General features: G+C 43.8%; 1 protein-coding gene across 1 annotated transcript in view; it reads left to right on the top strand.

The window, feature by feature from the left end:
• Nucleotides 1-4,986: 4,986 nt before the first annotated feature.
• LOC129653434 (membrane cofactor protein-like) overlaps nt 4,987-13,821 on the top strand; it is a 48,032-nt gene continuing 39,197 nt past the window's right edge. Inside the window, exon 1 of the mRNA XM_055583133.1 lies at nt 4,987-5,163. Within this exon, the coding sequence (XP_055439108.1) occupies nt 5,043-5,163 (121 nt within the window). The 5' untranslated portion in view covers nt 4,987-5,042. The remainder of the gene's footprint in view (nt 5,164-13,821) is intronic.

The following is a 13,821-nucleotide window of genomic DNA, read 5'->3' as shown; positions in this document are numbered from 1 at the left end:
TATCTATTTTACATACAGTAATGTATGTATTTCAGTGCTGTTCTCTCAAGGCATCCCACCCTTGCCTTCTCCTACTGAGTCCAAACATCTGTTCTTTACATCTGTGTCTCCTTTGCTGTCTTGTATGTAGGATCATTAGTACAATCTTTCTAGATTCCATATATAGAGCATAATGATTTAATTTATATATATCTTGAAATGATGACTACAACTTTTGTGAATATCTATCATCTCATATGGGCTTCCCTGATAGCTCAGGTGGTAAAGAATCCCCCTGCAATGCAGGAGACCCCGGTTCAATTCTTGGGTTGGGAAGATCCACTGGCAAAGGGATAGGCTACTCACACCAGTATTCTTGGGCTTCCCTTGTGGCTCAGCTGGTAAAGAATCGCCTGCAATGCAGGAGACCTGAGTTCGATCCCTGGGTTGTGAAGATTCCCTGGAGAAGGGAAAGGCTTGCCACTCCAGTATTCTGGCCTGGAGAATTCCTGGACTGTCTAGTCCATGGCCTCACAAAGAGTTGGACACGACTGAATGACTTTCACTTTCAGATCGTCTCATATAAATACAAAATTAAAGATAGAAAAATATTTTTGTGTGTGAAAAGAACTCTTAGGACTTACTGTTCTACTAACTTTCATACATAAGATACAGCAATATTAACCATATTTACCACATTGTACGCTATATCCTTGGTTCTAATTTATCTCACACCTGGAAGTTGTTACCTTTTGACTGCCTTCATCCAATTCTCCCATCCCCAGCCTTAGCCTTGATAAACACATATCAGATATCTTTCAGTGTGCTTGTTTTTTTTACGTACAATTGGCCAAGAACACTGTTACTTCCTCTTACCCAGTGTAGTGATTCCATGTTTCTGTTTATTTCAAAATAATCACCACAATAAGTCTAATTACCATCTATCAACATTTAAAAAATTACATAATTAATGATCGTATTCTTTACATTGAGTATTTCATGCTCTGACTCATGTATTTTGGACTGGCAGTTTGTCTGCCCTAACCTCCCTCACCAGAGAATCAGGAGTGCATGCCCATAAAAATACACATACAGCAGGGTTCACGGCAGCTTTATGTATAAATGGCAAAAGTACAAATTGTTCCCATGAACATTCGGAGACTGGACAAAGCATTTGTAGCATTTTCATACAATGGATTAATATTCACCAATTTAGAAACCAAAATGAAGTATAGCTGTTGACAGCAATTTCACAAAATCTCACCGTTCTCATGAGCTAAACAAAAAAGTCAAACACACTCACTAGGTTAATCAATTTATTATTGATATATTTTTTAAAACGTGGAAAACATGACCATAAGGGTGGTTGCCTATGGAGGGAAGGTGTGGTACAGAATGGGAAAAGACAAAAGGAAATCTTATGTTGTGCTGGAAATTTGCTCTCTTTAGTTCTAGGTAGTAGTTATATGTGTATATATATGTGATTAAAAGACATCAATCAGAACACTTAAGGTTAATTTCACTTTAGGTACTTAACTATTTATATGTTTACTTTAGCTTTAAAAATACCATTTTTCTGAAGAATAAAGTTAAAAGTTACTGTTTTATTTCAAATGTTCATTTTTTCATTGAACTCAAACTTTCACCCTAAAAAAATAATAATATAATTATGGAATAGGGAGTGATTTCAAAAGGCATGAAGGAACCTTTGGGATGATGAAAATATTCTACATCTTGATAATAGGGTGGTTATATAACTGTATATATCTTATCTTTAAGATACCTTCACATAAACATATAGCTGATAATTTCACCAAGCATCTGAATACTACTTGTCTAGCCAAGTTGACACAAAATTAACCACCACACAAAATATCCAAGATGAACTTGGATATTTAGTTCCAAAGATTCCCAACCCAACTATGAAAGATCCACCTGATTTTGTCTTGCTTCTTGTAGTAAAATACATTCAATGTGGTGAAAATTGAAGAATGAACTGTCAAAGAAAAAGGAGCCAATGTGGGATGATTTGAAACGAGTCAGCTTATCCACATACTATACTCACCAATCAAGCCCATAGTGAGGCTGGACAGTCCTTTGCTTACAAGGTTATGCAGGTGAGTGTAGAGATCCAATCAGTTGTCCCAGCCTAAGCCAGAAGCACAGATGCTATTATCCAGGGAAGATGCATGATGTACACAAAAAACTAACAGCTGGCATGTATTAGGGCACAAGAGACTGACAAGGTTTTTGAGAAGGTTATTCTAGCAGAAATGCTTCCACCTAGGACTGAAAGGAGCAGGCATCATACATGTAGAGGAGGAATGTCTCCAGAGATAGTGCCCTGGTAGGCAGGGCCAACAGGGCCTCTTCCAGCTGAGAAAATAGTCTCACCTTCCTGGTGGTTCATAAAGCTGAGTCTGCCTGCATAGGGGCTGACATGGAGCATTACTTTCACAGAGGAGTGTTCTCTGGTCCCAGAATCTAATGAGATTTCTCTTGGTGGGTTTTGAATTTAAGACTTGTGACCCCTTTCTTATCTCTTTCTCCATTTATGAATGGTAATTTCTATCCTATGTCAATATTAACATTGTACTTTGGAAGCACATTACTTGTTTTCTGGTTCACAGGGTCACATGTGACTACAAATTTTTCCCAGGGATGGTCCAGAAACTGAGTCTCGCTCATAACTTATTTAGAAGACATTTAAGTAAAATTTGGGCCTTCAAGTTGATGCTGTAAAGAGTTAAAACTTTGGAGGATGTTGGAATTGGGTGAATCTATTTGACACATGGGAAAATAGGAATCTGAGAGATTGCAATGTGAACTCTTATGTGTCAAACAGGGTCCCTTACAGCCAGGACCTAAAAGTGTTATCTTATTTGGAATTAGGGTGTCTACCAGATGTAATCAAATTAAGATGAGGTCATTATGGTGACCTCCAATCAAATATGACTGACATCCTTGTAAGAAGAAGAAAATACATGTAAAGACAAAGACAATCAGGGAGATATTTTTGTGACCAGAGAGGCAGAGATTAGAATGATGCAGCTGCAAGCCAAAAAAACCAAAGATAGATGCCCACTCCTAGAAGCTACAGAGCAGAAACGAACATTCTACCAATTCTCAGGGAGAGCATGAAATAAAAAGAACAAATGGAAGCAAAAGGAAGCACGTCTTCGGGTGACCCCAATCCTGTTCATAAGTGCTCCATCCAAAATACCTCATCTAATCCTTGTTGTAGGAGAAGGCAATGGCACCCCACTCCAGTACTCTTGCCTGGAAAATCCCATGGACGGAGGAGCCTGGTGAGCTGCAGTCCATGGGGTCGCTAAGAGTTGGGCACAACTGAGCGACTTCACTTTCAATTTTCACTTTCCTGAATTGGAGAAGGAAATGGTAACCCACTCCAGTGTTCTTGCCTGGAGAATCCCAGGGATGGGGGAGCCTGGTGGGCTGCTGTCCATGGGGTCGCACAGAGTCGGATATGACTGAAGTGACTTAGCAGTAGCAGTAGCAATCCTTGTTGTTGTCGTTCAGTTACTCAGTCATGTCCAACTCTTTGCGACCCCATGGACTGCAGTATGCCAGGTTTCCCTGTCCTTCACTATCTCCCAGAGTTTGCTCAGATTCCTGTCCATTGAGTCAGTGATGTCATCCAACCATCTCATCCTCTGTCATCCGCTTCTCCTCCTGCCCTCAATCTTTCCCCGCATCAGGGCCTTTTCCTTAAGTAGGTTATCCCATCAGGTGGCCACAGTATTGAAGCTTCAGCATCAGTCCTTGAATATTCAGGATGGATTTTGTTTAGGATTGACTGGTTTGATCTCCTTGCAGTCCAAGGAACTCTCAAGAGTCTTCTCCAGACTCTTTGTCCTTACCTTTTTCATGCATGTACATTTCACCTTCAATAAAACTTAGTTGCTCAGGGACTGAGGCCCCATAGAGTTGAGGTCTCTTATGCTAATGATCGGTGTAAATAATTTACCTTCCCAGTAGTCCTTTTCTGGGAGCAGAGGGGAAACTAATTGACTAGCATTTGGGAGAGCAATGGTCATACCTTTCCTAATTCTGAAATCTATTGGGCCACTAGAGGCTTCAGCAGCAGACAGTCAACCACGGAAACCTCAGCTATTGTCCTGAATTATGCCTGCCTAACGCCAAAGACCAGAGAAGGCAAGGGCACTCCACTCCAGTACTCTTGCCTGGAAAATCCCATGGATGGAGGAGCCTGGTGCGCTGCAGACCATGGGGTCGCGAAGAGTCAGAAACTACTGAGCGACTTCACTTTCACTTTTCAGTTTTATGCATTGGAGAAGGAAATGGCAACCAACTCCAGTGTTCTTGCCTAGAGAATCCCAGGGACGGGGGAGCCTGGTGGGCTGCCGTCTATAGGGTCGCACAGAGTCGGACATGACTGAAGCGACTTAGCAGCAGCAGCAGCAGCAACGCCAAAGACTGAGCAAGGGCCTAGGTGTCGGGACAGTCTGGAGGGCCCCAGGTCCAAAGTGGAGTCCTGAGCTGTGTCTGCCCCACAGGGATCCACTGACTGTTTTCAGATGGAGGCGCTTGATTCTTTTTATTTAGTCCAGCGTTCTGGAAAGGGCCAACGATGACTGCGCCTGCCCTTGATTCCTTCCCATCCTTCCTAAGTAGGGCAGTGACAGTGTGTTCACGAAGAGGCGGTGAACATTTCCCGCGAGCCGCTGAGGTTCTCCTTTAGGTCTGCAGACGGAGAAGTGATGTCCGGGCCGGGTCTGAGCAGAAGGTGCAAAGCGGCCCGCATGCTCGCCGGTTAGACCGGGGCGGGGGCAACACCCCGCCCTTCCCGGCCTAAGGACCGCCCCTGGCCCGAGGCCCCACCTTGCAGCCCGCCCATTGGCCGGCCGGTCCGCGTTCCAGGCCACGCCCACCTCCGTGACTGCACTGGACTGGGTGAATCCGCGGATTGTTGCGCGCGGTAACTCAATTCGGAAAGGTCTGTCCCGCGTTGGTCTGCGGTGTCCCGCGTTGGTCTGCGGTGTCCCGCGTTGGTCTGCGGTGTCCCGCTGTTCGTCCCGAAAATGACAGCGTCTTGCGCGCCTCGCCAGGCACCTCCCGCTCGCCCCGAGAGTCCCCCCTTCCCTTGGTGCTGCGTCGGGATGCTTTTGGCGGCTCTAGTGCTCCCGTTACCCATATTCTCCGGTAGGAGCCTGTAGACAGCGTGCGCCCAGGCGGCGAACTGGAGTGGGTCGGAGGCGGGCAGGCCAGAACCGGGGGCGGGGGGCTTTGCTTCGTGGCGCGGGGCGCTCACACGGAGCTGGATCCACCGGGGATCCTGCTGAGTTGGGGTAGAGGGCGGAGTTGGGGTAGGGGGCGGGGCGGGTGTTTCCCGGGTCTAGCTGTGCGGACACCTAAGGCGAAGGCTTGCTTGTTGGGGGGCACTGAGAGCTGCGCGATGGTGGGCTCGGCCTGGGTTGACCAGGGCCAGGCTGGTTCCCTGGCAAGAGCTTGTAGGACAGAGCCTGATGAGGACAGGTGCAGGGCCCTGGTGCTGGTGGGAAGGGCTTAAGTGTCTGGGGATGTTGCGAGGGGAAGAGTTTGCCTTGTGTTCCCTGAGCGGTTGGGGGCGGGGGGGGGGGGTTGTGTCCCGCTGGGGGAGCCGGGAGAAGTGTACCCGGTATAAGCTTTGTGAAAGTCACCGACCCAGTGGTGCCCAGTGTGGGACTAGGAAGCTTCCTGTCTGCTTTGCATGGGGCTTACCAAAGCAACCGAAAACACATTGGTAGTCAAACCTAGTGAGAAATGAGTATCCTGGAAATGAACTATAAATGATGTTCACCTGGTTTTCCTTTAAAACTCATAAATTAGAGCTGAGACCCCGTTCACTAAGTTTGTGTGTTTCATTGAATCAAATAAATAATACTTTAAATATGTACAAAAATACATGCTTATTGTATAACACATAAACAAGGACAACCATTTTTTAGTACTTTGGTATATTTCCTGGTCTTTGTCCACAGATGTGTTTCTATGCCCCGGATATTTTTAGGATCTATTTCATGTAGTCTGTTTGCTGCAGTTTTTCTTAGCAGCATTCACTCAACAAATACTTGTCCTCTGTATGCCAGGTCCTGTCCAGGTCCTGAGGAGGCACTGGTGAGCAATAAACGCAGCATTCCCATTTTCACTATCCTGAGTTCACTGTCTATTTGTCCCCCTCCTGCACACACATGTGAGTGTATGCAGGGACTGAGTTTTGCTCACTGTTACACCCCCAGTGCCAGGCACACATTAGGAAATCAAATATTAATATTTGCTAGAATTTATTGGGCGTGGCAGACGTAGCCAACACATAAGATTAATGGATATGTTATAACCCAAGAGAAGTGCCCAAGAGGAAAGAAGCATGATTCTCTGATGGCATTTAACAAAGGGCTGGTGGAAGGGAAGACTTTCTGCTCAACAAACAGGCTAGACTCTGCCACCCTGTCTTCTGCACTTGCTGTTTCCTCAGAGGGCTTAGAAAATTCTTCTGCCTTGTGCATAATTAACTCTTTCTTATTCTTCAAGCTCTGTGATGTCACCTTTTCAGAGGGACCTTCTCTGACCTACCATTCCCAGTGGACACACACACTTCAGTTTAGTCCCCCTGCTAACTGGTAGTCACCCACCCAAACTGTGTTCTCCATTCTCTCCTCACTAGAATGCAGAGATCTTGGCTGTCTTGGCACACTTGTGGCTCAAAATGCTCATTTTTTTTTTTTTTTTTTTTTGCCTCAGTGTCAACACTCTCGTATAACTATCAAGTACCGGAAAATTAGAGGTAACTTTCAGCTGGGGCTTCGATCCCAGAAACAACTTCTCTTGCTTCCAGGAGGAACGTTCTCTAAAGAGCCACACTTAGGATGGCCTTTCTGTGGTGCCTAAAAGCTAAGGCAGAGGCAGCTGAGGATCAGAAAGGATTTATATGCCCCTGATAGTAGACTCCTCAGGGCTCACACTACTACAGTCTTGCATGTTACAGATCATTTAAAAAGTTTATTTCTCTGCAGGAGAGGTGTGAGTGATGGAACGGCCGTGCTAACAAGAAATTAAAAGGAATTCTTTAATGATGTTTAAAATATGCTTAAGGCTAGAAGTTGAATGAGATGATGAAAATTGTTAAAAATAGAGAAAAAAGATAAAATGAATAGATTAAAAGATTATGTTTAAGGTTGAAAGGTAAAATCAGGATAGGTAGGAAACCTAAATAAGGTATAAATGGGAGCTCACTATACTGGGCATGGAAAGTATGTGGGTACTACAAACAGTCACAGAAGTGGCTCTTGAGGAGCAGGTTTAATAAGTAGTAGTTGTTGTGCCTGAAGGAAATGGCAACCCACTCCAGTGCTCTTGCCTGGAGAATCCCAGGGACGGTGGAGCCTGGTGGGCTGCCGTCTATGGGGTTGCACAGAGTCGGACACGACTGAAGCTGCTCAGCAGCAGCAGTTGTTGTGCCTGGAAGGCTTGCTAGCTCAGAGGTAGTTGCCAAATGGCAGGAGCCCACAGAAGGGACCAGTCTCATTCCTCCAGAGCAGGGTCTGTTTTTTGGGCCAAAACCTGTAATTTCCTTTCATAGGTGATCTCTTCTGCCTATATTAAGTCTTTTCTTTCTCCCTAATGAAAGAAGCCAAGATCAGTAAATGCTTACATGATAGTTTCTTAGTTTTCCTACTCTTCATATTACAGTGCAAGAAGAACAGTCCTTGTCAGTCCATTGCTAGGTTACCATACGACTGGGAGTTAGAGAACAAAAGAAATGATGTGGTCAAATACTTCTCCAGTGCTTAAAGTTTTAAGATGATTATTTTCAATGGTTGGATTTATTGTACTATATTCTTTACCATTGATTTCTGTTGAACAGTAGTGATACTTTGAAAACCAAAGTGTTTTGAAGAGTGACTGTGACGGACATGCTGTGTGAGATGATGTTGGCCACAGGGATGAAGGGAGTCCACTCTATTATGTGTTAAACATAAAAGCATGTAATGAGAAGCATGCAGAGGAAAGTCCAAGTGCTGCTGAACTTCGGTTGGACGACTCACCACTCAGAAAGTCAATATGTAAGAGACAAGTGCTGGTAGGAATGGAAAGGTTGCTTTAAGCAGAAGGCTGGCATCTGGGGAGAAGGCAGACTTCTGTCCCAGAACCTACTCTGAAGATTCTGGTTGGCCCTGAAAGTTTTTAAAGGGAAAAAGGGGAAGTAATCTCCAAAGTTAATCATTGTGATGTCCATGCATGCTCAGTCGTGTCTGACTCTTTGCAACCCCATGAACTGTAGCCCACCAGGCTCCTCTGTCCATGGGATTCTCGAGGCAAGAATGCTGGAGTGGGTTGCCATTTCCTACTCCAGGAGAATCTTCCTGACCCCAGAGATTGAACCTATGTCTCATACGTGTACAGGCAGATTCTTTACCACTGCATCACCATGGAAGCCCAGTCATTGTGATAGGGAGCCATATTTGTTGACATCTCCAATTGCCTGCAGACTTCTTGACTCCTTGTGATCTTTCTTTAGATCCTCTCTCCCAGCGTTTGCTCTCAAGATTACTGAAGGGAAAACTGGGGGAAAGAGCTGGCCATCTCTTAATTATTCTTCATTTCTATTTCTTGAACTTAGAAAAGAGCCAATAGGCAGAGTATTGTGTGATCAAAAGATGTGAAAAGTATGCTTAGGCCAGAGGTCAGTTAAAATATAGCTTTGATCAAGTGACAAGCCAAAGGGGACCTCCTCCAGATAGCTCTTTCCTAAAAAAAGCTGCTTACACAAGTGAAGGAACTGGTCACTGCCTCCCCAAGGAAGCAGAAACTACTTCCTAGAGGAGATGTTGACTGAACAAGGAAGACAGGAGCTGAAGGAGTTGCTCCAGAGCAGGAAGAAAGGTGTTCAGAGCAGAGGGAGGAGTGTGAGCAAAGGCTCAGAGAGATGACGTGGCTCGGGGCAGTGGTGACCTGTCCAGCCACCCGGCGTGGCAGCAGTGGGGTGAAGGAGGCAAGAGGAAGGCAGCAGTGTAGATCACAGAGTGAATAATTGTGGAGAAACAGGATAGTTAGGAATGAACAATTAAAATCCTAAAAATCAGATTGCGATATTATTGCCTGTTCTTTTTGGGCACCGTGAGACTTTTCGTGGGCTCTAGCAAATGCACATCTAAACTCTGCGTGTGTGTGTACTCAGTTGTGTCTGACTTTTTGCGACCCTTGGACTGCAGCCTGCCAGGCTCCTTTGTCCATGGAATTTTCTAGGCAAGAATACTGAAGTGAGTTGCCAGTTCCTACTCCAGGGGATCTTCTGATCCAGGGATCTAACCGGTGTCTCTTGCATTTGTAGGCAGATTCTTTACCACTGCACCACCCAGGAAACCACATCTAAACCAGGTTGCTTTAATTTCCCCAGGCTCGGTATAAGACCATTTTTTAAGGACTAAATGCAAACGCTGTCATTACCATACTAGGGTTTCAGATGATGAACAGTGATGGAACGCAGTGTTGGTAATGGAACCAAGATTCCTGGCTTGACCCTGGGTGTGCTACCTACTAGGAATGTATTCATGGGAAAGTTCCTTTACCTTACCATGGTTCAGATTGCTTATCTTAAAGAAGGGAAAGTGGTACCCAATTCATAGGAAGACTGTGAAGGATTCGTTAGTTTAAAAAACACGGAAACAATGATTGGCACAGGTAATGCCTGATTTGCTGTTTCTAAAATGATTGATATCACCAATGTTTTTGTAAGAAACATGTTCTGAAATTGTCCGTTGCTAATCTTTAGGAAAAATATAACCTACAATCTTTGAAGTTCACTTTTAATGTTAAAATACTATTTCTAGTCATAGAAGTGATATAAAATAGGTTTATAATAAAATAGTAAAACAAATATTTTGACATGAAAGAAGTGAAAAATTCTGATAAAGTAAAATTCTTGTAAAAAAAAAAAAAACAAAAACCCAAAAATGGAAACAGACAAAAACAGCAGTAAAAAAAGTGATGGTTTGAAGATATTTCTGGAGCAGTTTGGCTGAAGAGTAAAGAGTTTTAATTTTATCAAAAGTATGTAAAGCTGATAACAGTGCTCCTTCAGCTGTGGCACTGGGAACGCAGTGATGAATGAGACATGGCTCCCAGGAAGGTTACCATGTCCTAGGGAATATAAGCAATGAGCAATTACAGCATGAAAAGTGCTATGAAAGAAGTAAATTGTGGCAGCCATGAGGACACTTGACCCAGTTTTTTGAGTGATAGATGTTAAGAGCCTCAGGGAAGAAGTGGCATCTAAGATGACACTGAAGGAGGAATGGCAAGGTCTCTGGTCAAAGCTGAAGTCAAATGATGCATAGAGGTACAGAGTGCTACAGGAAGCTGAGTGATTTAATGGGCACTGCTGGTGGAATTGAATGTGGCTTGGACGAGTGTGCAAGAGTGAGCAGATACTAAAGCTCTCTTAGCCGTATCAAGGAACCTTATACATTATCATGAGGGAATAAGGGAGCCATTGAAATATGTCTGACTAAGAAGAGCTCTGGTCTTAGTATTATATGGTGGCGGTGTGTAAATGAACTGAATGAAAGGTGGCAAGACCAGTATGAAGACCTATTCAGAAACTCTTTTATCAGTTTAGGTAAGAAGTGATAGTGGCTTGAGTTTTTAGTAGAAGTAAAGGTAGAAATCGAGAGAGAACAGGCATTTCAGTTGTGGAAACTGGATATGAAGAGTCAAAAGAGACCACACTCTGGCTTCATTATGTTATTTGAGAAAGTGCAACACCTTCCAAATAGAGCTGTGTTGGGAGGGAAATGAATACATAGACTTGGCACCCCAGCTAGAGATCTATGATGGATAGAGTGGTTTGGGAGGCAGCTCTTATCAGTGTTAATGATGTCATTAGAGTATGTATTCTCACCCAGGGGGATTTTCAGAATGAAAATTAGGAACATTCCTAGAATAACCCACGAGTAACATCACATAATGCAATCAGACATAGAAGGAAGAGTAGCCAGAGGACAGGCTGAACATCAAGGTCATCTGTTTCCTGAAAACCAAGGGAAAGAGCTTTTCGGGCATGAAGGAGCAAAGGGAAAATGATAAATAGCTCCAGATGTTATAGGCAGGAAACCTAAAATTACTGAGGGAAAGTGTTAGGGTGAATTTACCTAGAAGGAGGCTACTTAATGACTTTGAAAGTACATTATAAATGAGTGGAAATTTAGAAGTAAAATTGACAGATTATGTGTTAGAATTTTCACTTTGAAGAAGCAAAGGCACTTTAAAAATAGATAAGATTTGGGGAAATTATGTCTTGGATCAGAGACCATGATTTCCTGAGGGGACTAAATGAGAAAGGGTATGGGTGTGTGCTTGTGTCAGAGATTTATTTTTAATTTTTGCAAGTGTGTAGAAAGTGAACTGGAGAAGGAAATGGCACCCCACTCCAGTGTTCTTGCCTGGAGAATCCCAGGGATGGGGGAGCCCGGTGGGCTGCCGTCTATGGGGTCGCACAGAGTCGGACATGACTGAAGCGACTTAGCAGCAGCAGCAGCAGAAAGCGAACAGTTCTCTTGATTCATAGCAGAGTACTATTTCACTTTTCTGTCACTTACTTACCTGGAGCACTGGGGAATTTTCTGAATGCAGCCTATTATATTATGTAATAATACCTATTTTTAAAATGTAATATTGCATTTCTTGCCTTTTTTTTGCTAATGACTTATTACTTGATATTTAGTTTATATTTACTTGAGACTATAGAAATGACATTAGACAAAAAGCAAATTTGAGTGAATTTTTATTTGAGTTCAAAATGGGTCGTAAAGCAGTGGAGACAACTTACAACATTAACACTGCATTTGGCCCTGGAACTGCTAACAAATGTACAATGGAGTGGTAGTTCAAGAAGGTTTGCAAAGGAGACAAGAACCTTGAAGATGAGGAGCATAGTGGCTGGCCATGGGGAGTTGATAATGACCAGCTGAGAGGATTATCAAAGCTGATCCTCTTACAATTACACAAGAAGTTGTCAAAGAACTCAGTTTCGACCATTCTACAGTCATTCAGCATTTGAAGCAAATTGGAAAAGTGTAAAAGCTTGATATCAAATTGCCAACATCCGCTGAATCATGGAAAAAGCAAGAGAGTTCCAGAAAAACATCTATTTCTGCTTTATTGACTATGCCAAAGCCTTTGACTGTGTGGATCACAATAAACTGGAAAATTCTGAAAGAGATGGGAATACCAGACCACCTGATCTGCCTCTTGAGAAATTTGTATGCAGGTTAGGAAGCAACAGTTAGAACTGGACATGGAACAACAGACTGGTTCCAAATAGGAAAAGGAGTTCATCAAGGCTGTATACTGTCACCCTGTTTATTTAACTTATATGCAGAGTACATCATGAGAAACGCTGGACTGGAAGAAACACAAGCTGGAATCAAGACTGCCGGGAGAAATATCAATAACCTCAGATATGCAGATGACACCACCCTTATGGCAGAAAGTGAAGAGGAACTAAAAAGCCTCTTGATGAAAGTGAAAGTGGAGAGTGAAAAAGTTGGCTTAAAGCTCAACATTCAGAAAACGAAGATCATGGCATCCAGTCCCATCACTTCATGGGAAATAGATGGGGAAACAGTGGAAACAGTGTCAGACTTTATTTTGGGGGGCTCCAAAATCACTGCAGATGGTGACTGCAGCCTTGAAATTAAAAGATGTTTACTCCTTGGAAGGAAAGTTATGACCAACCTAGATAGCATATTCAAAAGCAGAGACATTACTTTGCCAACAAAGGTTCATCTAGTCAAGGCTATGGTTTTTCCTGTAGTCATGTATGGATGTGAGAGTTGGACTGTGAAGAAGGCTGAGCGCCGAAGAATTGATGCTTTTGAAGTGTGGTGTTGGAGAAGACTCTTGAGAGTCCCTTGGACTGCAAGGAGATCCAACCAGTCCATTCTGAAGGAGATCAGCCCTGGGATTTCTTTGGAAGGAATGATGCTAAAGCTGAAACTCCAGTACTTTGGCCACCTCGTGTGAAGAGTTGACTCATTGGAAAAGACTCTGATGCTGGGAGGGATTGGGGACAAGAGGAAAAGGGGATGACAGAGGATGATATAGCTGGATGGCATCACAGACTCGATGGACGTGAGTCTGAGTGAACTCCAGGAGTTGGTGATGGACAGGGAGGCCTGGCGTGCTGGATTCATGGGGTCGCAAAGAGTCGGACACAACTGAGCGACTGATCTGATCTGATCTCTGATCTGCAAAGCTTGATAAGTGGGTGTCTGATGAGCTGACTGAAAATCAAATAAATCATCATTTTGAAGTGTTGTTTTCTCTTATTCTACACAGCACCAATGCAGCATTTCTTGATCAGATTGTGACATGCGATGAAAAGTGGATTTTCTATGACAACTGACAACAACCAGCTCAGGGGTTGGACCGAGAATCTCCAAAGCACTGCCCAAAACCAAACTTGCACCCCCCCCAAAAAAAGGTTATGGTCACTGTTTGGTGGTCCGCTGCCCATTTAATCCACTATAGCTTTCTGAATCCTGACAAAACCATTACAGCTGAGAAGTATGCTCAGCAAGTCAGTGAGATGGACCAGAAGGTGCAGCGCCCGCAGCCAACACTGGTGAAAGGGCCTAGTTCTTCTCCTTGACAGCACCCAACTGCACATCACACAACCAGCACTTCAAAAGTTGAACAAATCGGGTAAGATATTTTGCCCCATCCTCGGTATTCACCTGACCTCTCACCAACCAACGGCCACTTTGCCAAGTGTCTTGACAACTTTTTGTAGGGAAAATGCTTCCACAAAAAGCAAGAGGT

This window comes from Bubalus kerabau, chromosome 5 (genome assembly GCF_029407905.1).
Source record: "Bubalus kerabau isolate K-KA32 ecotype Philippines breed swamp buffalo chromosome 5, PCC_UOA_SB_1v2, whole genome shotgun sequence".
NCBI classification, from domain to species: domain Eukaryota; kingdom Metazoa; phylum Chordata; class Mammalia; order Artiodactyla; family Bovidae; genus Bubalus; species Bubalus kerabau.
Note: the sequence above shows the minus strand (reverse complement) of the source record. Positions and strands in the feature narration are given on the sequence as shown.